This window comes from Pongo abelii, chromosome 12, assembly GCF_028885655.2.
Source record: "Pongo abelii isolate AG06213 chromosome 12, NHGRI_mPonAbe1-v2.0_pri, whole genome shotgun sequence".
NCBI classification, from domain to species: domain Eukaryota; kingdom Metazoa; phylum Chordata; class Mammalia; order Primates; family Hominidae; genus Pongo; species Pongo abelii.
In genome coordinates, this window is record NC_071997.2 from 67,846,110 (window position 1) to 67,870,089 (window position 23,980).

The 23,980-nt window shown below is 36.5% G+C and overlaps 1 protein-coding gene across 5 annotated transcripts in view; it reads right to left on the reverse strand.

The window, feature by feature from the left end:
- AFTPH (aftiphilin) overlaps window positions 1–23,980 on the reverse strand; it is a 67,520-nt gene that overhangs the window by 34,801 nt on the left and 8,739 nt on the right. For all 5 annotated transcript variants that reach the window (XR_002913878.2, XM_024242581.3, XM_024242582.3 and 2 more), the window contains exon 2: window positions 4,281–6,247. Coding sequence is in view for 4 of the 5 variants with exons in the window: in XM_024242581.3 (XP_024098349.1) it covers window positions 4,281–6,215 (1,935 nt within the window). In the remaining variant the exon portion in view is untranslated. The remainder of the gene's footprint in view (window positions 1–4,280; window positions 6,248–23,980) is intronic.

Sequence of the window (23,980 nt, forward strand, 5' to 3'; positions counted from 1 at the left end):
ATGAAAAGGTAGGACTGGTTATATTCAGTTTAAGAACGCTGAGTTTCTATGCCTGTAATCACAGCTACTTGGGAGGCTGAGGCACGAGACTTGCTTGAACTCAGGAGGCATAGGCTGCAGTGAGCCGAGATTGCACCTGCACTCCAGCCTGGGCGACACAGCAAGATTCCGTCTCAAAAACAAAACAAACCAGTAACTTAATCTTGAACTAACACAAGCCAAGGTATTAGTAATTCTCTTCTTTTCGGTGGCACTTGACTTTCAAAGCTCTCAAAACAAATCTTCAGCTAATAGCATTTTCCCTGTAGCATTATCAATGGGATGTCTAATAAAAAATAACTCATAGCCTCCTTTTCTATACCCAATTAATATAAACAGATTACTTACCCATTACCTAAATTTCTAAATGATATCCGGAACAATATTTTAAAATTTTACAAAACCTCAGGGTTAAATGCAGTGCTTATGACATTCATTACCTCTTTTATCATGTATCTATGAAACAGGCATTTTGGCTATTTCAATCAAGATTTCTTTCTGAAACAAAAAAGTTAAAAAAAAAATTTCCTGGCTTCCCAGGACAGAAAAAAAATTGTTAAAATAACACTCATAAAAAAGGACTGCTTTGAAATGTAAGGAAGGTTTTGTTGTTGTTGTTGTTGGCATTTTGTTGTTTTAAATCTTTAGCCAAAAAGTGAAGACCTCGTTCTCATTCGTATAATGGAGATACCACTACTTACCTTCTCTACAATTTATACAAATGTTAACAAAAGAATGAAATATACTAAACTTCAGGTTCTCAGAAAAAATTATTCACCGAAGGGACAAGATATCTATTTCTCAATAATGTTCATGTATGGCTTTTACATCAAAGCTTGAACCCTCTGAGACTGGCTGGACCCACAGCTGAGAATTAGACTAAGAACATTTTTTTTCATTTTGAAAGAATTCTTGCTTGACTTTTCGCTACCTAAGTAACAAATTATTGCACTAACCCCAACGAAGACATATTTATTAACATTTTAAGATATCTTTTTGGTGGGCTAAAAATAGGAAAGTGCTAAGAAATGGGGACCTGGACAATGTCACATACCAAATAGTGAAAAGTGGAAGAAATCTGAAATGACCAACTATACCATTTGTCTGACTTCACAAAACAAAGATTTGTTTTCCATGCTTGTTTAATCAAACAAATTAAATCAAATTGCCATGTTTGTTTAATTAAGCTCTGAATTCTAAAACACTCACGTTCTGTCAAAGCAAAATTCGGACAAAACCACTTGATGGCATTTTGTTCAGGACACTTGTGGCATCCAGGTAAGATTAAACAGGAATAAATCATTTCAACTTTTACCACTAAAAAACTTAATGCTTACTGTTATTAATATGTGAGGAGGCCAGGTACGGTGGTTCACGCCTGTAATCCCAGCACTTTGGGAGGCCAAGCCGGGTGGATCACCTGAGGTCAGGAGTTCGAGATCAGCCTGGCCAATATGGTGACACCCCATCTCCAATAAAAGTACAAAAATTAGCTGGGTGTGGTGGCACAGGCCTGTAGTCCCACCTACTAGGGAAGCTGAGGCAGGAGAACTGCTTGAACCTGGGAGGCGGAGGCTGCAGTGAGCTGAGATGGTGCCATTGCACTCCAGCCTGGGTGACAGAGCAAGATTCTGTCTCCAAAAAAAAAAAAAAAAAAGTGAGGAATTCTGTGCTGTTCCGAACATTGTCCGGAGCAACTAGAGAAAACATTTTAAGAAAAATACTAATAAATCTAATCCTCTCCAAAAGGGCTAAATTAATGCACTCTTCTAGCAGAATCTGAAGCCCAAGAAAGAAAGTGCCAGCCGCAACTCTCCTTCACAACAGCAGGGTAAGAACGAGAGTCTTTGTTCAATCTTTCTCCACTTCTGACTCAGTCACTTACTCAGCAGGGTTTACCCATTTCACTACTTCAACTTTCTTCCCAAACTTCTTCTGGCCTCCTCCAGCAGTTTCTCATTCCCAACATCCAAATTCTGTTCATTTTCCATAACCCATTAGCAAAAATAGAAGCACGAGGCCTGAGTCAAACAAATCTAAGGAAGTCTTGTGTGTGTGTTTGTGTGTGTGTGTGTGTGTGTGTGTGTGTGTGTGTGACAGTCTCTCTCTGCAGCCTAGGCAGAAATGCAGTGGTGTGATCTCGGCTCACTGCAACCTCCACCTGCTGGGTTCAAGTTATTCTCCTGTCTCAGCCTCCTGAGTAGCTGGGATTACAGATGCACGTCACCACGCCCAGCTAATTTTTGTACTTTTAGTAGAGACAGGGTCTCACCATGTTGGCCAGGCAGGGCTAGAACTCCTGACCTCAAGTGATCCACCCACTTCAGCCTCCCAAAGTGCTGTGATTACAGGCATGAGCCAATGCGCCTGGTCTCAGAAACTCTTAACGCATCTTGCCCCATCTATACAGTTTCTGTTTTATTTGTATAAAAAAAAAGAATCATACTATAAAATTCTTATTGTCTAGCAGATTGATTTTTTCACTCGTTTTAAAATTTCCTTTTATATTCACAAAAGTTCTCTGAAGTAGATATTATCTTCTTTGTATATACAGCTGAGTTCAGAAGTAACCTATGCAAAATCATAAGGCTTAAGAGGCTGGGTCAAAATTCAAACTCAAATCTGTCAGATTCCATGAAGCCCATATGCTTTATTATCTCCTATATCCAGTTATCAAATTATACATAAATAACTTCAATCAACTTGTATGATGCAAGAAATTCCTACTTGAGTGGTCACACTTTTAAAAATTCATTATCTGATGATGTTAAAAGTTCTAAGGCTACAAATTAAAGATCACCCAATACCAGTGTCACCCTATCCTCTAGTGAGATGAAACTAAATAGGGAAAGGGTTAGGTCAAAAGCAACAGTCCTCATTTAGCATCATAATTAGTTCACTTCTTGTTTAAAGTGGCAAGGTTCTGCCTAAATAATGAATTGCTCAATAGGAATAATACACATTAGCCAAACCATGTAATAACTGAATTAGCAAATTAAACTACTTAGACACAAAAGCCAACTAAAAAGCGATTAGCTATGCACACCAACTGGTAATACCATAATTTCTCTAATATCTTACTGTCTCAAAGTTATCAAGGCAATGAAATGTAACTATTTCAATTACAAAGACTTTGGAAAGATTTCCAATTGAAAATGGTTTTCTTAGCAAAAGATAACTGGAGAAATAAAGTTTGTAGATTCTGAATTTATTAACGGTATATTTAAAATAAGCTTGTGGATCAGGTGTTAGTTACATATATCAATTGTCAGTATAAGGTAGTGAGGTTCAAGGGAGTGCCCTCTTCCACACCCCTGGAGTTGAAAAAAGGTAAAATTTAGCACAGAGTAGAACTCTGGACTGGGGAACAACCTAGATATCAAGCTACACCTCTAGGGGCTACTTTAGGTCAAAGTGAATCTTAATGAATCTTTTCTGAAAGAGTCTGAATCAAAAAAGGATAATGTATAGGAGGTAAGGGGTAAAAATATTCTCCCTGACACACCTACTCTCTACGAAGAGCTAACAAGTACATTTGTAAGAAAGTATAGGCAAATAAATACAACTACAATAAGTGAACCTATAGTTGTTTCTTATTTTAGGACTAAACCTTAATTCATCTCATACCCTCACCCCAAGTCTTTTAGTAGCTGCTAAATTATGAGGAAAAAGAAAAATTTGCTTTTTTCTAGTTGTTTCTCTGTTCTTCAATTCACTATAGACTTTGACACAGAATGAGGTTTCAAATTCTGCTTGTTCTCTCCTGGAATCAAAACCATACTTGAATTTCCTAGGTCTTTGATAGAAAAAATTAACATTTTATTCTTAAGCTTAAAAAAAAAGATCCAAATCTCAGTTTAACCTTCTTTTAAAATCACTGTAAAGGGTAATACTGAAGGATTTACTGGAACTGTCAATTAGCTAATAAGTGTGGGTTTTTTTTTTTTAAACATATATGGTATTTATAGTCACCAAAAAATCCAAGTTGATGAATATCTGTAAATATTAACGAAACTCATTGAGATAAAGAAAAATCTTACTGTGCTTTACTATAGGACTATTTGTAGTTTCCCAAAGGGTTGTGAAAAATGTAACCAACCCACAAATCAGACAGGCATTATACATCATAACGAGACTCCTTTAACAGGTACTCAGTTGAAAAAATATTTTTTGAAAAGCTAAAATTAGAAGCTTCCACAACAATTAATACATCATACAAAATAGAGAAAATTAGTAAATACCTGAACTGAAGTGGCTGATTCCTGTAAATGGCCACTAGCAACTGCTCCTTTGGAAGTTGCTGAAGGTACACTGTGCGTTTTGGGGGTTCCTGGAGTATCAATATTTTCATCTGTCCTATGTGACTGCCAGGCTTCCTTTCGATGATGAGATTCAGTAGCCTGCTGGTCTCCAAAAGCAGCCCAAGAACAACTATCTTTTTGTTCATCCTCAAAAGCATTCCAATCTACAACTTGGCTAGGACCAGCTGAACTGAAGTCTGCAAAATCATCAGAGTCTTGAAAACCATTGCAGTCATCCTGAATATTTGGCACAGAATCAAAATGTCCAAACTCACCTTCTTGCCCATTTTTAAGTTTTGAAACAGGTTCAGTGCCTATTCCACTAGATTTTCTTGCCAATTGACATTCTTCTGATAAATTATCAGAAGTCTGTTTTAGGTCTGACTTTGTTAATATTGTCTCCTCTTGGCAAGAAACAGCATTTATATCCCCAAATTCTCCAAAGTCATCACCTGGTTCACTAAAATGTGGAAAGTGCTCTGAAGACTCTTCAAAAGTGGCATCACTCATTGAATCTTGAGTACCAGTAACAAAAGGTGGAGTTGAGCCACTGGCAGTGCCAAAGTCACCAAAATCACCAAAATCATCTTCATTGATATCATTGCAAGTCACAAAGTCATTACTACTATCACCATTTTTTACACTTAAAGAATCATCCAAATCATTTTCTTCTGTGGGGTCAATGTTTGGGCTTTGGAAATTAGTAAACTTTCTACTTTCTTCTTTGGGAGAACCAACTTCATCATCAGAAGTTTTAACAGAATCCATGCATAGGTGAGCACATTTAGAAGTAAATAAGTCAAGTTTTTCTTCAGTTTTACATTGTTCTCTCCTAATGACTTCTGAATTATCAGCTGAGTCTACCAAACTCCAAGCCTTTGACTGAACACCTGACTGTAAAAATTCATCCTGTTGCAGTGTTGGAAGGCCTTGTTTTTCAACACTGAAACCTCTGTTAGTCACTATGCTTATTTCTGAAACACAAACCTGATCCTCTCCATCAGTGTCTCCTTTGTTATCCAAGCTTCTACCCAAAGACACTTCTTTTACAGAATTCAGTTCATTGACTCTATTAATTTTATTGTTTTCCCGAATGGTTAGTGCTTCTCTATCATTTAAAACTGCACATTCTATTTCTTCTAATTGTATCCTTTCCTTTTTGGAAAATGTGGCAAAATCTGCAAATTCCTCAGCAGGACTAGGTACAGAGTCTAAATTATACTCAGTGCTATGAGTGCTAAGAGGCTTCCGTCCCTTTGAATCAGCTACATTGTCCAGATCATCTGTTCCCTGAGGATTTACAGTTTCCAACACTGCAAACCCATTTGTTAGAATCTCCAGACAAGGAGGCTTTTCACCATTGCAGCTCTCTAACTGCTTGTTTTGATGAACAACATTCATATTAGTTCTAAAATCTCCTGGAGAGAAACTTTCAAGTGTTCCAACATTCTGTCTCTGCTCCACTACTTTATTTAAATTTCCTGGTTTTTCCATGCCATCAATGGAAGTATCTAACGTTTCAGATGAAATTATTTCTTTGCTGGTGGTAGAAAGTAAAACATCAGACTGTCCTTTCACAGGAGCAGAAAGTTCAGCAGTGATGTCCTTATCATTACCATTTTTAATGGACTTAAAGCTTGTAAGGCTATCTACATTTTCTGAGAATTCATGAATTGGCATAAAATGGTTTGAAGGTACAAACTCTTCCTTGGGACGAGTATAATCTGGTGTATCGAAATCAACAAACCCTACACCAGAAGGGCTAACTTCTGAAAACCCACCAAATTCCCCAAATTCATCATCATCATCATCCTCTGCTCCATTGTCTAATGGTGGTGGGGATGAAGAGTACATTCGAATGATGTCTGGCTCCATTGTTCAGTTGCTTTCAAATAATTAATTTACACCTGTAAAAAAAAAAAAAATATTTTTGGAGGGGACAGATTACATAGAACAAGATCTTTCAAAATTCTCTCAAAGCTACTTTAAAACAATGCAAATTTACAATGCTCTATTTTGTCTCCTTTTTTCCTTGACCATTTCCTGCATATTGTTTTGTATCTTTTAATCTATTTTTCTCTTAGGTGCAATTACTTTACACAGCTATAGTATACTGGAAAAAAAAAAGTTCTCTTAGACTACATGTTACCAAGAGCACTGGTAGTACATTAATGAAATGTGGGGATTCCAGATAATTCTGAATATACACTTACAAAAGTACACCTACAAAATTCTCTCCTGGGGTAAGTGCTTATTCTGTTAAGTTCTCCTTCAATTCATTAAGGATTCAGTGCTTGCCTTATGGATTTGTATGAGTTCTTTATATTAATAAAGGCATCAAAATTTTATCTGTAATAATTGTTACAAATATTTTCTTCACTTGGCTTTTCAATGTTTATTTCTGACCCAAGTTAATTTTTAAATACTTAATAATTTGAAATAGTTTAAGACTCAAAAAAAGTTGGAAATATAAGAGTTCTTGTGTATATTCCACTTAGCTTCTCCCAGTGGTAATATAGTAATAAGGTAATAACCATAACACACGGTCAAACCAGGAAACTGATATCAGTACAATACTATTAACTCAGGTACAGACCTTGTTTGGATTTCACCAGTTTTGTGTGTGTGTGTGTGTGTGCATACAGTTCTAAAAATTTTATGTGTGTGGATTAGAGTGACCATCACTACAATCAGGATAAGAACTGTTCTATCAACACAAAAAAACTCCCTCATGTTACCTCTTAATAGTCACACTCTTCCCTAAACCCTAATCCTCGATCTATTCTACGTCATTATAATTTGTTACATCAATAATGTTATATATAAATAGAATCACACAATACATAACCCTTTGAAGCTGGCTTTTTCCCTCAGCCTAATAATGCCCTTGAGAGCTACCCATGTTGCTGCGTTTGTCAACAGTTCATTCCTTTTCTTTTTCAGAGACAGGGTCTCACTATGTTGCCCAGGCTGGTTTCTTGGGCTAAGCAATCCTCCTGCCTCAGCCTCCTGGGTAGCTGAGACTACAGGTGCATATTACCACTCCTGGGTCTGACTCTTTTTCATTGCTAACTAGCGTTCCATTGTATAGATGTACCACAGGTTGTCTATCCATTCACTCCATATAGGATATGTGGGTTGTTTCCAGTATTTTCCTATTACAAATAAAACTGCTATGAACATTCATGTACAGATTACTATGTGAACCCATGTTTTCATTTCTCTAAAATATACAAACCCAGGAGTGTGAATGCTGGGTCATGTAGCATGCTCAACTTTATAAGAAACTGCCAAGCTGTTTTCCCAAGTTAATTTTAGGAAGTCAAATCAATTGATTTTTTTCATGAAGATGAAGAAAGTTTTATGCAACTTTATTTTGCTATCATATAAAAGTTAATAAATATTCACTTTTATTTTCTTCTACTTTTAGGGAATAAAAAAACTTAATTTTAACACATCTAGAACTTATTTTGGTGTATGATGTAAAGCAAAAATGTAAGGTGAATTTTTTTTTTCTCAACAGCCAAGCAATGGTCTTAATCCCTTTTGTTGAATAATCCTTCCCATACTAATTAATTTATAATAGCTTCTTTTTAATATATTTAATTCTTAAATGAAACCTGAGTTATTCTATTCCTCTGTGCTGAGGAGTCAAAAGTTCCACAGATCAGATTTAACATTAAAAGCAAAAGGACCACCTATAATCCCAGCACTTTGGGAGGCTGAGGTGGGCAGATTGCTTGAGGTCAGGAGTTCAAGACCAGCCTGGCCAACACGGTGAAACCCTGCCTCTACTAAAAATAAAAAAATTAGCCGGGCATGGTGGTGCACATCTGTAATATCAGCTACTCAGGAGGCTGAGGCAGGAGAATCACTTGAACCCGGGAGGTGGAGGTTGCAATGAGGTGAGATTGTGCCACAGCACTCCAGCCTGAGTGACAGAGTGAGACTCGGTTTCAAAAAAAAAGAAGACTAACAGCCAAAGTCCTAGAATAAAACCAGCACATAAATAATAAACAGATACTTCTTACAACTCACAGCTGCCCAGTTAGATACATGAGGAAAATGTTTACTACAAAATTCAACCAGTTTTGCAAGCTAGACTTCTCTTAGAATAAAATTTCCTAAGATCTTCCAGTTTTAGAGTGAAGGTACAGTAGAAACCACATAGTTTAATTTAGAGGTGAGGAGAATGAAGCCAACTAGTGAGTAACTTTCCCAAAGTTCATTCAGACAGCTGCTTAGTGGAGAATGGCTTCAGAATTTTGAAAAGGATCTTTGAGGTTAAGGACTGGTCAGTCACTCAGAGTTACCAGGAAGAAATGAGCAAGTCACAAGAAAAGGAAAAGGCTCCATTGTAATATATCTACTTCAAATTATCTTTCTTACGAAATTAGCACCATAAAGAAGGAAATAACTGCTTTGCTCTGCCATACTCTTCTTTCCTGCTGCTGATTTAAATAGGAAAAAAAAAGTACAAGATACACACAAATCCTATTTTGTTCCCTTGCCTAGTGTCCTGATAACCCCTTCTAATTAGTGTACAAGGTAATCTGACCTCTAACTATGTCCCTCTCATTATGAAGTTCCTATTATTTAAAATCACTTTGCGACTGTTAATGAGAATGTGGGGAAAGGAACCCTTGCACACATGCACATTGCTTGCGAGTGTAAATTGTTACAAGCCTTCCAGAAGGCAATATGGTTGTACTATGCAAACTCCTTTTAAAGAAATCTAAAACAAAATGCTGCAAAGGGATTATGTAGGCAAGTTATACTATATCCCTACAATAGCATTATACAGCCATTTACTACAGGATTCCTTTTTCTAAAGTTTAAAAGCAGCCAGGCGCAGTAGCTCACACCTGTAATCCCAGCACTTTGGGAGGCTGAGGCGGGTGAATTACTTGAGCCCAGGAGTTTGATCAAGACCAGCCTTGGGCAACATGATGTAACCCTGTCTCTACAAAAAATACAAAATATTAGCCAGGCATGGTGGCATGCACCTGTAGTCCAGCTACTTGGGAGGCTAAGGCGGGAGGATTGCTTGGGTCCAGGAAGTCAAGGCTGCAGTAAGCTGTGATCACACCACCGTACTACTCCAGCCTGGGTGACAGAGTGAGACCCTGTCTCAAAAAAATTAAATAAAAATAAAATTTAAAAGCATTAATAAAGATAGTGACATGTCAAAAGGATACAATACAAAAGCTACCTTGAAGGGGCTGCTACTAACTAAATCAGGAACAATTTGAGCACTGAAATAAAGATAATAATGGATTATAACCCAATAAATAAAATAATAAACTGAGCCCTCACAGATATAAACATGTAAGTAAATAAACTGCAAGTTAGATGAGGAACTGGATATTTGCATAGTTTCAAAGTACTTCCCCACAATATACTTAATTACAAAGGGAAAAACTATAAGTTTACAGTGTGAAGCCTGACACTACCTTAATCAGGTGATCAACATGAACATTATCAGTAATGGGAACACTGAAATCATGCACCACCTGATGAGATGCAATGAGAATACAGGATCACTTCTGGGATATCCTGTCAAAAATACAACACCTGACTTCAGGAGGAAATTTCAGGGAAATTCAAACCGAGAGAGAGCCTACAAAATTACTGGCCTGTAATCTTCAAAAGTATCAAGCTCATGAAAGTCAAGGAAAGACTGAAAACCTGTTTCAGTTTGAAGAAGAAGAATAAAGAGACATGAGAAGTAAACGCAGCACTTGGTCTCCTTTCTATAAAGGTTGCTACCGGGATGATTGTGAATCATCTACTTTAAACAGAGTCCAAAAGATTCACTATAGCAGCAACGTATCAAGGTTAATTTCTTGTGATGGTAGTATGTATGTATGTATGTATGTATTTTTTTGAGACGGAGTCTAGCTCTGTCGCCCAGGTTGGAGTGCAGTGGCACGATCTCGGCTCACTGCAAGCTCCGCCTCCCGGGTTCACGCCATTCTCCTGCCTCAGCCTCCCGAGCAGCTGGGACTACAGGGGCCTGCCACCACGCCTGGCTAATTTTTTTTTTTTTTTTGATTTTTTTTTTAGTAGAGACGGGGTTTCACTGTGTTAGCCAGGATGGTCTCGATCTCCTGACCTCGTGATCCGCCCGCCTCGGCCTCCCAAAGTGCTGGGATTACAGGCGTGAGGCACCGCGCCCGGCCTTGTAATGGTAGTATTGTAGTCATGCATGAGAATGTCCTTGGTTGTAGGAGATACACACTAAACTATTTGGTAGTGATGGGGCATCAGGCTGGCAGTCTTCAATTGTTCCAGAAAAAAAATTTATTTGTATTGACATTGCAACTTTTTATGTTTGTGGTTGTTTCAAAATGGAAAAAAAAAAGCATTCAAAGAGATTTATATGCCTGCATTTAAATACGTGTATTTTAGAATAAATGTGTTACTTATACAATAACACCTTTTAAAAAACTGTGGTAAAATAGACATAATATAAAATTTACCATGACAATGTTGGTACATTACTGTTAACATTATTGTTCACAGACTTTGTTAAATTTTTACCATTAAAAAAAAAAGGGCTGGGTGCGGTGGCTCACGCCTGTAATCCCAGCGCTTTGGGAGGCCGAGGCGGGAGGATCACTTGAGGTCAGGAGTTTGAGACCAGCCTGGCCAACATGGTGAAACCCCGTCTCTACTAAAAATACAAAAATTAGCCAGGCATGGTAGCGGGTGCCTGTAATCCCAGCTACTTGGGAGGATGAGGCAGGAGAATTGCTTGAACCTGGGAGGCGGAGGTTGCAGTGAGCCGAGATCGTGCCACTGCACTCCATCCTGGGTGACAGAGTGAGACTCCATCTCATTTAAAAAATAAATAAATAAAACTTGCATTTGTGTTTGTGTATAGTTCTGTTCAATTTTATCCTCTATTCAGATCTGTGTAACTACCACCACTATCAAGACACAGAACTGCCCCCACTCCACCTCCATCCCTGTCCCCTTGCAACCACTAATCTGTTCTCCATCGCCACAATTTTGTCATTTCAAGAGTATTATGTAAATAGAGTCATAAGGTATGCAACCCTTTGAGGTTGAATTTTTTTCACTCAGTGTAATGTCCTTGAGGTCCACTCTGGTTGCTGCCTGTAACAATAGGTCAGGTCAGTCTTTTTTTTTTTTTTTTTTTTTTTTTTACTGCTGGTGGCATTCCATTGTACAGATATACCAGTTTGTTTAACTGTTCACCTGCTGAAGGACATTTTGGTTGTTTCCAGTATTTTACTATTATAAACTGCATATGTATAGTGTGTGTGTACATACATATACACTAATAGTATAAACAGTATATACATAATAGTAGTATATATAAATAGTATGTATAATAAGGATGCTAGGAACATCCATATACAGGTTTTTGTGGGTATGTAAGTTTTCATTTATCTGGGATAAATGCTCAAGAGCGTGACTGCTGGGTATCATGGTAAGTACATGTTTAGTTATGTAAAAAACTGCCAAACTCTTTTCCAGAGTAGCTGTGCCATTTTACATGCTCATAATACCTTACTTTCAAAGAACTATGTGTGATGGCTTTTTTTTCCTAGCCTAATCTGTGATTAACCTATTGCTTTTTTCCAAAACTTTTACTCTTTAAAAATGAAATAATTTATTGGTTCACAACCTATTCCAAACTCAGACATTAATGCAAATACAAAGATCTGAATCAGAAACTCTGTAACCAAAGCAACAACTCCACAAGTTTTTCTTCCTGTCATACCTTTGCAAGGTACTCTATTTTCCATTATAGGTGAGACAGGCTTTATTGGCCTTCTAGAGTAAAAACATTTTCATATTTCTCAAAAGGGGGTCACCAATTGATGGTGAGAACTTGGGCTGCTGCATGTTCCCCTGCAGCAGGTATTGGCTCTGACCCAACTTACCCTTTAGAAACCTAAGAGAGTGCCACTGCTTCTAAGTGTCCTTGAACCAATCAGTGTAGGGGAGGCTCAAAACTTTCCAGAAAATTCCTCTGTGTCTAGGCCAACTCTACTTAAAAGAAGCTTCATGTTAATTGAAGTATTACTTGTATAATGAATTTACAAATAAAGTTTCATTTCTATAATCCACTTTAACACATAAAATATGGGCTTTAAATAGCTGTTCCTACTTAACAGGAAAAAAAAGGATAGATAAGCTACTTTAGTACTGTGTCTGGCACACAACAAACTGAATAAATGTTTCTTCATCCTTCTTAATGGACTACTTTCTCTATCCACACCACAAGGAGTCCCAATTAGTCATCTAATTTCTTTATAACCTGTACAAACAAGCAAGCATGCATGTGTGTGCATGCATGTGTGTAACTTGCCATTTTTATGTCTACTTATTCTAAGACCTGTTAGAGGGGAGCAAATAAATAATGCCGCTATTGTCTTGCAAGCCACTGTATACAAAAACAGTTGACAGGAGGGTCTCATAATTGGGTAGCAAACAGGATATCCTAGTAGTCAGAGCATAGAGAATTTGGGTGGGCTTCCTGTACTTTGGAGATTTGTCTATGAGAAATCACATCCTTATCAGGAGATTAGGGGACAATATAGGTGAATAAAAATAATAAAAGTGCAAACTGAAGCCGACTTTCAGGGCTACAAACCAGGAAAATCAGAGGGTTTTGGGTTTGGGAATTCTGGCATAGAAGGTCCAATATAAAGGGGTCACGGAAACAGTCTAGAAGCCCAGTAGCAATCAGCAGTGGAACCTAAGTCCCGAGCCAGATTAGTAGCCAGGATGGCAGGGCATACAACAGGTGAAGGTGATTCTGTATTAATCTTCCACGAAAAGAGAAGCTGCACTTGCTTATGGAATTCTAACCTCTAGTCTGAAATGGTCATGGAAAAGAAGAGATGATGAGTCTGTAAGTTGTAAGCTCTGGGGTCAAAAGGCAAGATGGGCTTGAGAAGGCAGAAGGAAGGAAGGAATGGGGCCAACAACTGTCTGAGACTATTTGGCCATTTAAAAATAGTTTCTCAAGAAAAACAAAGTTGGAGGACTTAAACTAACTGATATCAAGACTTGGTTTAAAGTCACATGGTCTTGTGATAAAGATGCCACTGCAGTGTGGTGGGGAAAGGATAGACTTTTCAACAAATGATGCTAGATTAACTGGATAACCACACAGGCAGGAAAAAAATCTCTGATTCTAACATCTTATACAGAAATGAGCTCCAGATAGACAGATCATGGGCCTACATGTGAAAGGTAAAGCAATCAGCCTTCCAGAAGATAACAGAAGAGATTTGTATGACCTTAGGAAAGGCATACATGTTTTAAACAAGAAACGGAAACACTGATTATAGAAAAGACTGATACATTGGACTGCATTAAAATTTAAAACTTCTCTTCATCAAAAGAATACCATAAAGAGAGTGAAAAACCAAGAAAGCCATTGCCTGGGAGAAGATATGTGCAAAACATGTAACTGTCAAAGAACTCATATCCAGAATATGTAAAGAATTCCTACAAGTCAATGTGAAACAATCCAACAGAAAAATGGCCAAAATATTTGAACAGGTATTTCACAAGACAGGATATCCAAATAGCCAACAGCATATAAAAAGTCATCAGGGAAAAATGTACATTAAAACAACAATAAAATACCACTATACATCTACCAGAATGACTAAAATTAAAATTATTCTCTCCACAGCCACTTTTGGTAAGGATGTGGAGAAACTGTGATTCCCACACTTTACTGGTGGAAGTATAAACTGGTACAGATATTCAGAAAACTGTTTGATAATATGTACTAACACTATACCAGACCTTCAGTACCTGGCACATTCTGTGCACTAAGTAAATGATCAACTACCATTATATTTTAACTTTCACCAACTCTGTGGCTAAAATAATAACCTATCTGTAACAAAATGTAAGTCAATGTTTGCTTAGTTGGCACAAACATTCATATGACTCTATACTTTAAAAGGTCACTGAAAGAATAAGTCACTTAAGAAAAATATGCATAACCACACTAAAGATACATGAAGTTGACTTTATTGCCAATTTTTACAACCAATCCCTAGAAAATATAAAACTTGACTTATATAACTATATAATTTTATAGGCTTGGGGGCATGCGGGGTGGGGGGTGCTGATAACAAACTAAATCTGAAGCCCAAGGTTGAAGGACTGAGATCATAACCTCTAAACAAGCTCAAGGGTCCAGTGACCAGTCTGTTAAAAGATGGAAGTTTTGAAGTGAAATAGAAAAATGTAACCCGAAAGTTCTCACTGGTATCTTGAAGTAAACTGCCTGTAGCTCCTATTTGGTTAGATGAACAACCACAAGAATTTAGACGGTGCTTGGTTGGGATGGAAAAGATTCATCACGTGTGGGAAATATATAGGGTATTCCCTACATACTCCTCTAAGGAATAGTTAATCCCTGGTACCCTCCTACCCCCATCATCCACACACAGTATCATGCAACCTAAAGGTCCATGGGCTCACATTTGAAGGGGGTGGAGTGTCTCTAAGTAACAGGCCCTCTAGCAATCTTTCCAGAATCAAACATCGAGAGTTCCTTCCAGACAACTTAAAAACATACAGCACACACTGCTCAACTGGGAGAAACTCCCATCCTTTACAGGGTACCAGCCCAGCTGTATCAATGTGTACATCATCTTTCAAGGACAGATAAACTGACCTAGATTATACAATCCAGCTTCACTCTAAACTTATTTTTATAGGGACTAGGATGGAAGGTGAAGGAAAAGATATTGTAGAAAGAAGGATGGTGATAAAAGGGAGAAGAAAAACAACTGTATCTGAAATATGCTAATGACTTCAATAATATCAATGACATTAGCAAAGTATATTTAATGGATGGCAAAAAATAATCACCATCTTTTTACCACAATATGTCTGAGGTTTATAATTAGTCATTTGGGTGAGTGAAGGAAAAAACAAAAAAGAAAAACCATATTTTCTTTAGAAAAATGAATGAAAATGTTACGTAAGCATTAACAACATCAATTTACATTACAAGTGTTGCCTGGTGTACAGTAGTTCAAATTCTTCCAAATATTTATTATAATATCCTTATGGAAATTTTAAGGTCATATCAAAATGTACTGTCAATGAATTTGCCCAGCCTACATTTCTGCTTGAGAGTCATAAAGTAGAAAAGAGCCCTTCTTCTGAACTACATGAAGATTTGGGTTTTAGTTAACTTTTTGGTTTTCAATATATCTAGAGTGCTATGATATCACAGTTGTTTCCATGGCTCTACATTTTAAAATCTACAAAAATAATTGTTTTTTCTTTTTGGGTGTTTTTTCTTTTGTTCTTAGCATATTAGTGCAACAGAAATTAACAAATACAGGCAGAGCCTCTAATTAACTTGCCAGCCTAAAAACAAAAACCCAAGATATCAGACACCAATTGTATGTCACTAAGTCACCAAGTGCATAATATACGTTATTTAAGATGACATTTGTTAAATAAATAGTATCTTCCACGTGTTTTCACTCCATGTTTACACCAATGTCATTATAAATACTTATTGAGTGCTTACTATGGGCCAATATTATGTGAAGAGAATTCATGAGTTATCTCAATTATCTCCTCATACTATCATATGAGGTGGAAACGCTTCATTTTAAAGATGAAGAAATAAAAGCTCAAAGAGGTTAAGTAATCCTACAAGGTAGCATAACTAGTAAGTGGTGAATTAATCACAAGTTAATCAAACATTTTATAAGTGTCTTAAAACATTAGACGTGATTGATGGCAAATATTACAATTATAAAAATTCTTACAAAAAGGCTTCTGAGTGGTTCAGAAAAAGGTTTCTGAAACCTCCAAGTAACTTGGAAGGGTAAAGATTTTTACAAGACGAGAAAGTACAATTTAACCAACAAAAATGCCAAGCAGCAAATATCTTGTTTCAGTATTAGTGTACATAGTACAAAATATGAGCAAACAATGAAAATGAGCAGCAAAATATCTTTATACTGAAGTTGATCACCCTAAAAAAGCCACACTGTCAATAGTGACAACAAAAAATTTTGTCTTTCTAGTTTTGATGTCAATACAATTGACCCATAAAAGTAAAAATATATATATAATGTCAGTTACATGAGCAGCAACACATGTTCACTTTTCAAGTGCTACTTACCTTGTTAAACAGCAATGAGTTATTTGAGAGAAGTTGGTTTTCAAAAATTCCCATGAAAAATTTTTTCTTCTATTGAACATTTTAACCTTCTACACAAATTCATAACACATTTTATTTGCATTTGGATAGTTTCATGTAAAAATTAAACAAGATAAAAATATTAGAGATTGGTGTACCTTCAACTCATCATTTCAGCTGACCATATTTGAGAGTTTACCAGCTATTTTTCCCAAAAGGTACTTCAACATAAAATTGAATACATAACATTGGATAACTATTGATAACAAGGGCAACAAAATGGAAGCATCCATGAGGATAGATGGATTAGCCCTTGGAAAACATTTTTTTTGCCCTAGAACTCTCAGCTTCTATTATATAGATGCAGAATAAATTAGTCACTCTAATTCTCTACTCTCATATTCCTGAAACTCTGCAATGAAAATAGAATCTGAAAGGCAGAAACTGCCTTGATTTTATGTCCCTTCACTAAAATCTTGCTTACATCCACAATCTTGTCTACAGATAATCCCTGGACCTTCTGTTTTTCTTCTCAACTGCTTGCTCAGGGGCTTTTAAAAATTTTCCATCACTATTGATCCTTTCCTATAAATGTTCAGCCTATAAACGTTCAGCCTCTTCTGTACTCAAAACAAATCAGAACAAAACAAAACAAAACAGAATCCTCTCTTCTGTGCGCCCTAGCTCTTCTCCTCCTCACCAAGCTTCTTGAAAGAGATGTGCCTATTCACTCTCTCGACTTCCTAACTTCCCACTCACTCCTCAACTCAACACAATCTGACTTCCATGCTACCACTCTACTGAAACTGCTCTTTCAAGAGTTACTTTATTTGAGCTCAAATGGCTGTAAATGTTGTGTAGGCACAGACCTCTGTTGTTTACCATTGCATCCTCAGAGCCTGGCTCACAGCAGGAACTAAATATATTATCATCATTCTTGCTGGGGCATTTATTCTACTAACCACTCTTGAATTGTGCTCCAACTCACCCACACTCCAATTAGATTTCTATAACCACACCTCTGGTCTCTTAGTGCTTCACCAAATAAGTTATGAAATATCCAAATGTAATCAAGGTAAATAAGTGGGATTTGAAATGTGGCCTGAAATGTGATGAATGTGGGAAAAACAACCCAATCATTTGTGCTGCAACATGTCTAAAGAGAAAGTATGTTAAGAGGGGCAGTACATTATATGCAAGCTGCGAAAAACCCTAGCTAAATGACAAAAATTTGCAGTGAGTTTTTAGACCTGCTATCGTGAATATTTGCTCTGATTTGAGACAATTCCTCAGCATAAGCAGACGTGTCAGTGAGTGTCACCAGAGCATAATGCTACACTCTGGATAGTCCAACTAATTTCTTTTTTGTTCTCTGCTCCCCAGGACTTTCATACTTCATGAAAATTTTCCCACAGAAGATTTTGCAATCAGCTGACATGAACAGCTGACATGCTTTAAAGTAAGTTTCTTGCTGTAAAGTTTTAAATTAGCATTCTGGTCAAGACTAAGTTAAACCTCAAGTGACTAGTGTATACTGAGAAAAAAATCCCCAGAAAAACAAAATAACAAACTACTGTGTGGACTTTCAAAATGAAAAAAATACCACTCTAGTCTGTAACCTAAAAACGTAACCATGGCAGCTGCCATTCCTCTGACAGTGCTGCTTTCTACATCACAAACACCCACCATGAGAGCAACTCACCTCTTACAGAAAGAAGCATTTACTAAAGGTTATAAAACTGCAACCAAGTGCAGTTAGAATTCAATTATCTGAGCCACTAAGAAAGTAAGCAACGATGTCCTACATAATCTACAACTCACAAATTTGGCCTTAAAATATGACCTACGTAACAGCAGATTTACCTCACAAATTAAGTCTTTGCCAGGTGCTATTCATTTACTTTAATTTGTTTTCTTACCACCCATCAATTAAGAGAAAAAGATGACCTGGAGGCAATGAAGTGACAGAAGGAAACAAAACAATTAACCAAACTTAAAGACAGTCATAAATGATCCACAGATAATAGCACACATTATATTCTTCAGGGAATTATTACAAAACAAACTTCATATATCTGAAAAATCAAATATAAACACATTCCAAAATAGTGCTCAAGAGCATATGTGTGTGGAGTGTACACAGGTAATGCCACAAATGGGTCTACCAATACTAATAACTGCACAAAAACTATGGAAGGAATTCCATGGAGAACAAATTCCTAGCTGGTTGACCTTTTTTAACGGTGTTTTTGCTTGGTTTAAAGTTTTACTTTTTCCTGAGAGGTAGAAAGGCTAAAGGATAAAAGAAAAATATATATAACATTTATTTGCAATGTACCCAATACATCTGGTTAGAAACAACTTGAGAATTGGCCCGTCATATAAAGCAGAATTTTTCACACATTTTTCCCCTATGACTCACAGAAGAAATACATTTTACATGATGACCCAACATACATTAAAAAAAAAAAAAAGTTTCGCCAAACAGTGTTTACCCTTACTCTCTATGTACTCTGATTTTTATTTCTATTTCATTTTTTCTTAAAAGCTGGTCATGACCCTCTAAATTGATTTTATAAACCAGAAATAGGTTTTAATACAAAGTATAAAAAACTATTCTTTCCTTCTCATCCAATTTCTCCAAATCCAATTACTGCTTCTAGCATACAAGAGGGGGGAACAGGGCTTCTTTTAAAACAAAGAATTCCTCCCTGATCTGGTGCTTACAAAGACAAAATGCATTCTTAAATTACATTATTTCAACGAACCAAGTATTTGATAAAATGAAAGTGTTCTTTTTCTCTTTACAGAATTTTGTATAAAAGTAATAAATGAAAATTACTATTTATTTTTCAAATTCATACTACCTTCAATCTAGGAAGCATGCTACTTTAAGGATAACATTTAAAAAAAACATACAAACATAACATAAAACTGGAACACTTTGGCAAATTTTAACAATTTTCACTTTCAGAAAGCATTTAGCAATTGTTTAAGTTTGCAAACATTAACTTTTCTGGTACAGTATCTACAATGTAAAAGTTCTCTAAAAGATACTATTGGTAGGAGTGTATATTGGCTCACACACCCTATTGCAGTTTAGTAGCATATGAAACATTTTAATGAATTCCTTTTAAAATTTTTAATTTTTTAAACTTTTATTTTAGGTTCAGGGGTACATGTGCAGATTTGTTACACAGGTAAATTGCGTGTCATGGGGGTTTGGTGTACAAATTATTTCATCACCCAGGTAATAAGCATAGTATCCGACAGGTGGTTTTTCCATCCTCACCCTCTTCCCTCCTTCCACCTTCAAGTAGGCTCTGGTGTCTGTTGTTTCCATTCTTTTGACTAAGCAATTTCATCTGCAAGGATGTATTCTACAGAGGCATTCACGCAAATATACAAAGATATTTCCACAAAGTATTGATTCCAGTACTGTTTGTTCAATTTTTTTAAAAAGCAGCTGAAAACAACTTAATCTATTAATAAAGAAGTGGGTAAATAAAAAGTGCAGCCATTAAAAAAGAGAAAGCTATATTATTAACAGGGCAAAGTGTCTAAAATACATTTTTAAGTGAAAAAGCATTTCTGAAAAGCATTCTTCTTTTCTTTCTTTTTTTTTTTTTTTGAGACAGAGTCTCCTTCTTTTTCCAGGCTGCAGTACAGTGGTGCAATCACGGCTCACTGCTGCCTCTGACTCCTGGGCTCAAGCAATCCTCCCACTTCAGCCACCCAAATAACTGGGACTACAGTCGTACACCACCATGCCCAGCTAATTTTTAAATTTTTTGTAGAGACAGTGTTTCGCCATGTTGCCCAGGCTGGTCTCAACCTCCTGAGCTCAAGCAATTGACTTACCTTGGGCTCCCAAAGTGCTGGGATTACAGGTTTGAGTCACCACACCCTGCTGGCAATTCTCTTTTGATTCTCCTACTTATATTCTATCCCTTATCCTTCAATGAATCTGATTGCCCTGGCTTCTCTATATTCTTTTTTTTTTTTTTTTTTTTTTTTAAGATGGAGTCTCGCTCTGCTCTGTCGCGCAGGCTGGAGTGCAGTGGCACGATCACTGCAACCTCCACCTCCCAGGTTCAGGCGATTCTCCCACCTCAACCTCCTGAGCAGTAGCTGGGATTACAGGCGTGTGCTACCACACCCATCTAATTTTTTATTTTTAGTAGAGACGGGGTTTCACCATGTTGGCCAGGCTGGTCTCAAACTTCTTGACCTCAGGTGATCCGCCCACTTTGGCCTCCCAAAGTGCTGGGATTAAAGGCGTGAGCCACCACGCCCAGCCGCTTCCCTATATTCTTATCACTGAGAAACCTCATCCCCCTTTTGTTTTTATCTGTTCATAATGCTCAAACCTTACCTATATGTCTGACCTCCTGATCTGCCTACCCAAATGCCTTTTTAAAATCTCTCTACCTGGATGTCTCAGATGTATCTCCTATTCTCCAATTCCAAGACTGAATTCAATCTCTACTCAAAAGGTGAACAGAAACCACTTGTTCCTACACTATATTCTAAATTCTAAGTCTAGAAATCTGAGTGTTACCCCAACTGCTCCCCCTCTACCACAAATTAAATCAATCAAGTTTCTCCCTCCTTAACTTCTCTTACTGTATTTGTTTTAACATCCCACAATCTATACCTTGTCAGGGCCTCATTATTTTTGGCCAGGATTACTGCAGTCTACTTAAAACTCCTTATCTTAGCCAACATGGCTAAGATACTCCCTCTTCGTTCCAGCCAGACAAAATTACCTCTGGATTCTCCACTGGCACGGTTACCTCTAAGTTGTCACACATGTCATTTCTTCTAATGTAGTGTTCTTATATGTCCAGAGAACCCACTGACTAAGCCTTCAAAATTCTACTCAGGCATGAAGTTTTCTATGAAGGCTGGAGAACTGAGATCACCTATATTTACTAAGTTACTATGTGATAGGTACTGTGCAAGGTACTTATTCATACACCAGTTTATTCATACATTCAGTTTAATCACAAAAACCCATTTTACAGAGAAAGAAACAAGTCACATAATCTCTTAATGGTCCCACAAAGAGTAAGTAAGGAAAGTGGGACTCAAAGCCAGTGTTCTTTTCATTGTATCAGGTTTCCTGTCTGAATTAATCCTCCTTTATATCTATTTCCTATTACATTTAACAAAGCAAATCACATTTGTTTCCATGTTTTTTTCCCCTAATAGGTTCTCAACCTTAGCTTTGTATTAACTTTTCTAATAGAATGGGTAGACCCAAACATCTTTTTAAAAAGTTTCGAAGATGATACTAAATGGGTTAGTTAAGGTTGAAAACCTTTGTGTTAAGTTCCCAGAGTACAGGAATGCCAATGGACTTTATAACTCCAGGGATGACATAAATGTTTCTAAACTGAACTGCTAAACTCATTGATATAGGTAAATCACTGCAATAGTACTTCTTCCTACAAAAATGTTTTCTCTTATGATTTGGTTGTATAAATATTTTAAAGTTGTGTTGCACACATTTATCTGAGACTAGCACTAAGAAACTTAACATTCTTAAGATTTCAAAAACAAGGAGTTTACAATATTAAATCGTCAATACTCTTCTTAAAAATGAAACTTGAAAAATTTACTTAAAAGGATCAAAGTTAAAGCACTGTGACAATTTTTGAAACAACACATAAGTATTTGAGAAAGCTCTAGATTTGGGAAATTCCATTTTGGAAATATTACTACTTTCTACTTAACCAGAAAGTTTATGAAATCATTTGTTTATTCCTTTTTGAAGCTTCACTTATAATCAGTATATAATTTAAATGTTATGGAATTCTCAGAAAAAAAAACAAGCTTAAAGAATTAATCACAGTTTCACTTGCAGATGAACATAAAGAAATGCTTAGGTGAACAGCAACACCAACAAAAACTTCCCTACTTCCAGAAACCGGGGTCACTGCTAATCTGATTAAAATCTGAACTTTTTATTTACGTGTAACATTTGCCCTGTGCTTTGTGTAAACTTATGAAACCTAATGAGACAGAAAACTATCATCTGCTGGCACAGAATCTGAAATATGGAAAAGAGGAAGTGGTAACTTAACTATAAGTAAGAAGTGATGAATACTCAAATATTCTGTTTGGGCTTCAGGCGAGAGAAAATACGAATTTTTGATACCTGAAACTCTTAGTAATTTTTTTTTTTGGAATGAAGATATTATCAAAAAATAGTAAAAAGCATAAAAAGAGTTCAGTGTAAAAAGAGTTAAATTATCTCTTAATAAGTTCATTGCTTTTTATAAATAGCCACTAAAAACAAAAGCCTTAAGAAAATAAATCAATGATTCAGATTTTGAGTGTCATTGTAGCAGAAGTATTTTAGCTGCAAATACTCCAGGTCAACATTTTTGCATCCACACAATAAACAAGATGAGAGATGATAAACCACAGCAAAACTGAAAATACTACAAAACTTAAGCAATCACCAAGAAGAAAACACCAAAAACCTCACTTGGGAGGGTGGCTAAGGCAGAAACACTATTCATTTTAACCATTTAAAAAACTGTGGCCTCACTAAAATGTATGAAAATATTAAAAATCCTACTCCTAGGAGTTTTGCTTTGAAAAGTATCATGTCACTTAGAATGATTTAAAGAATAACGAGTGATAAATAATTCATTAATCACTTAGGAAGGATCACTTTTATTATCTAAATACAGAATTGTTAATTTTATATAACATAAAAATTGAATCTGTTAGCAATATAGAATTTTCACATTTATTAAGTTTATTGTTAGATATTTTACCTTTTTCTGCTCATGTAAATGGTAGTCCTCACTTCCACCCTATCTAACTGGCAAGCACTATTTACATAAACAAAAGCGCTTGGTGTTTATATACTATACCATCACATCACTAGCAAATTAGGGTAGACTTACCTTTTCCTTTCCAAGTCTCATAACAATGGTGATAGGTAGGAATCTAATATTCACTCTTAATTAAGATATTGATTTCTGAGTTGAGGTGTATGTTTTTATTGTCTTATAGAATTATTCAGTAATTCTTATTTTAAGTTGCTTTGTTAAAAAATCACAAATGGGTTTTTAAATGCCTTTTCAATATTTATGAAGATAATTATGTAAGTTTTCCTTAGTTTTTTTTTTTTTTTTTTTGGAGGCAGGGTCTCACTCTGTTGCCCAGGCTGGAGTGCAGTGGTGTGATCTTAGCTCACTGCAGCCTCGACCTCCTGAGCTCAAGTGATCCTTGCATTTCAGCTTCCCGAGTAGCTGGGACTACAGGTGCATGCCACCATATCTGGCTAATTTTTTATATTTTTTATAGAGATGGGGTTTTGTCATGTTGCCCAGGCTGGTCTCAAACTCCAGAGCTCACGCAATGCACCCACCTTGGCCTCTCAAAGTGCTGGGCTTACAGGCATGAGCCACCACACCTGGCCTAGATCTATTAATACAGCAAAAACATC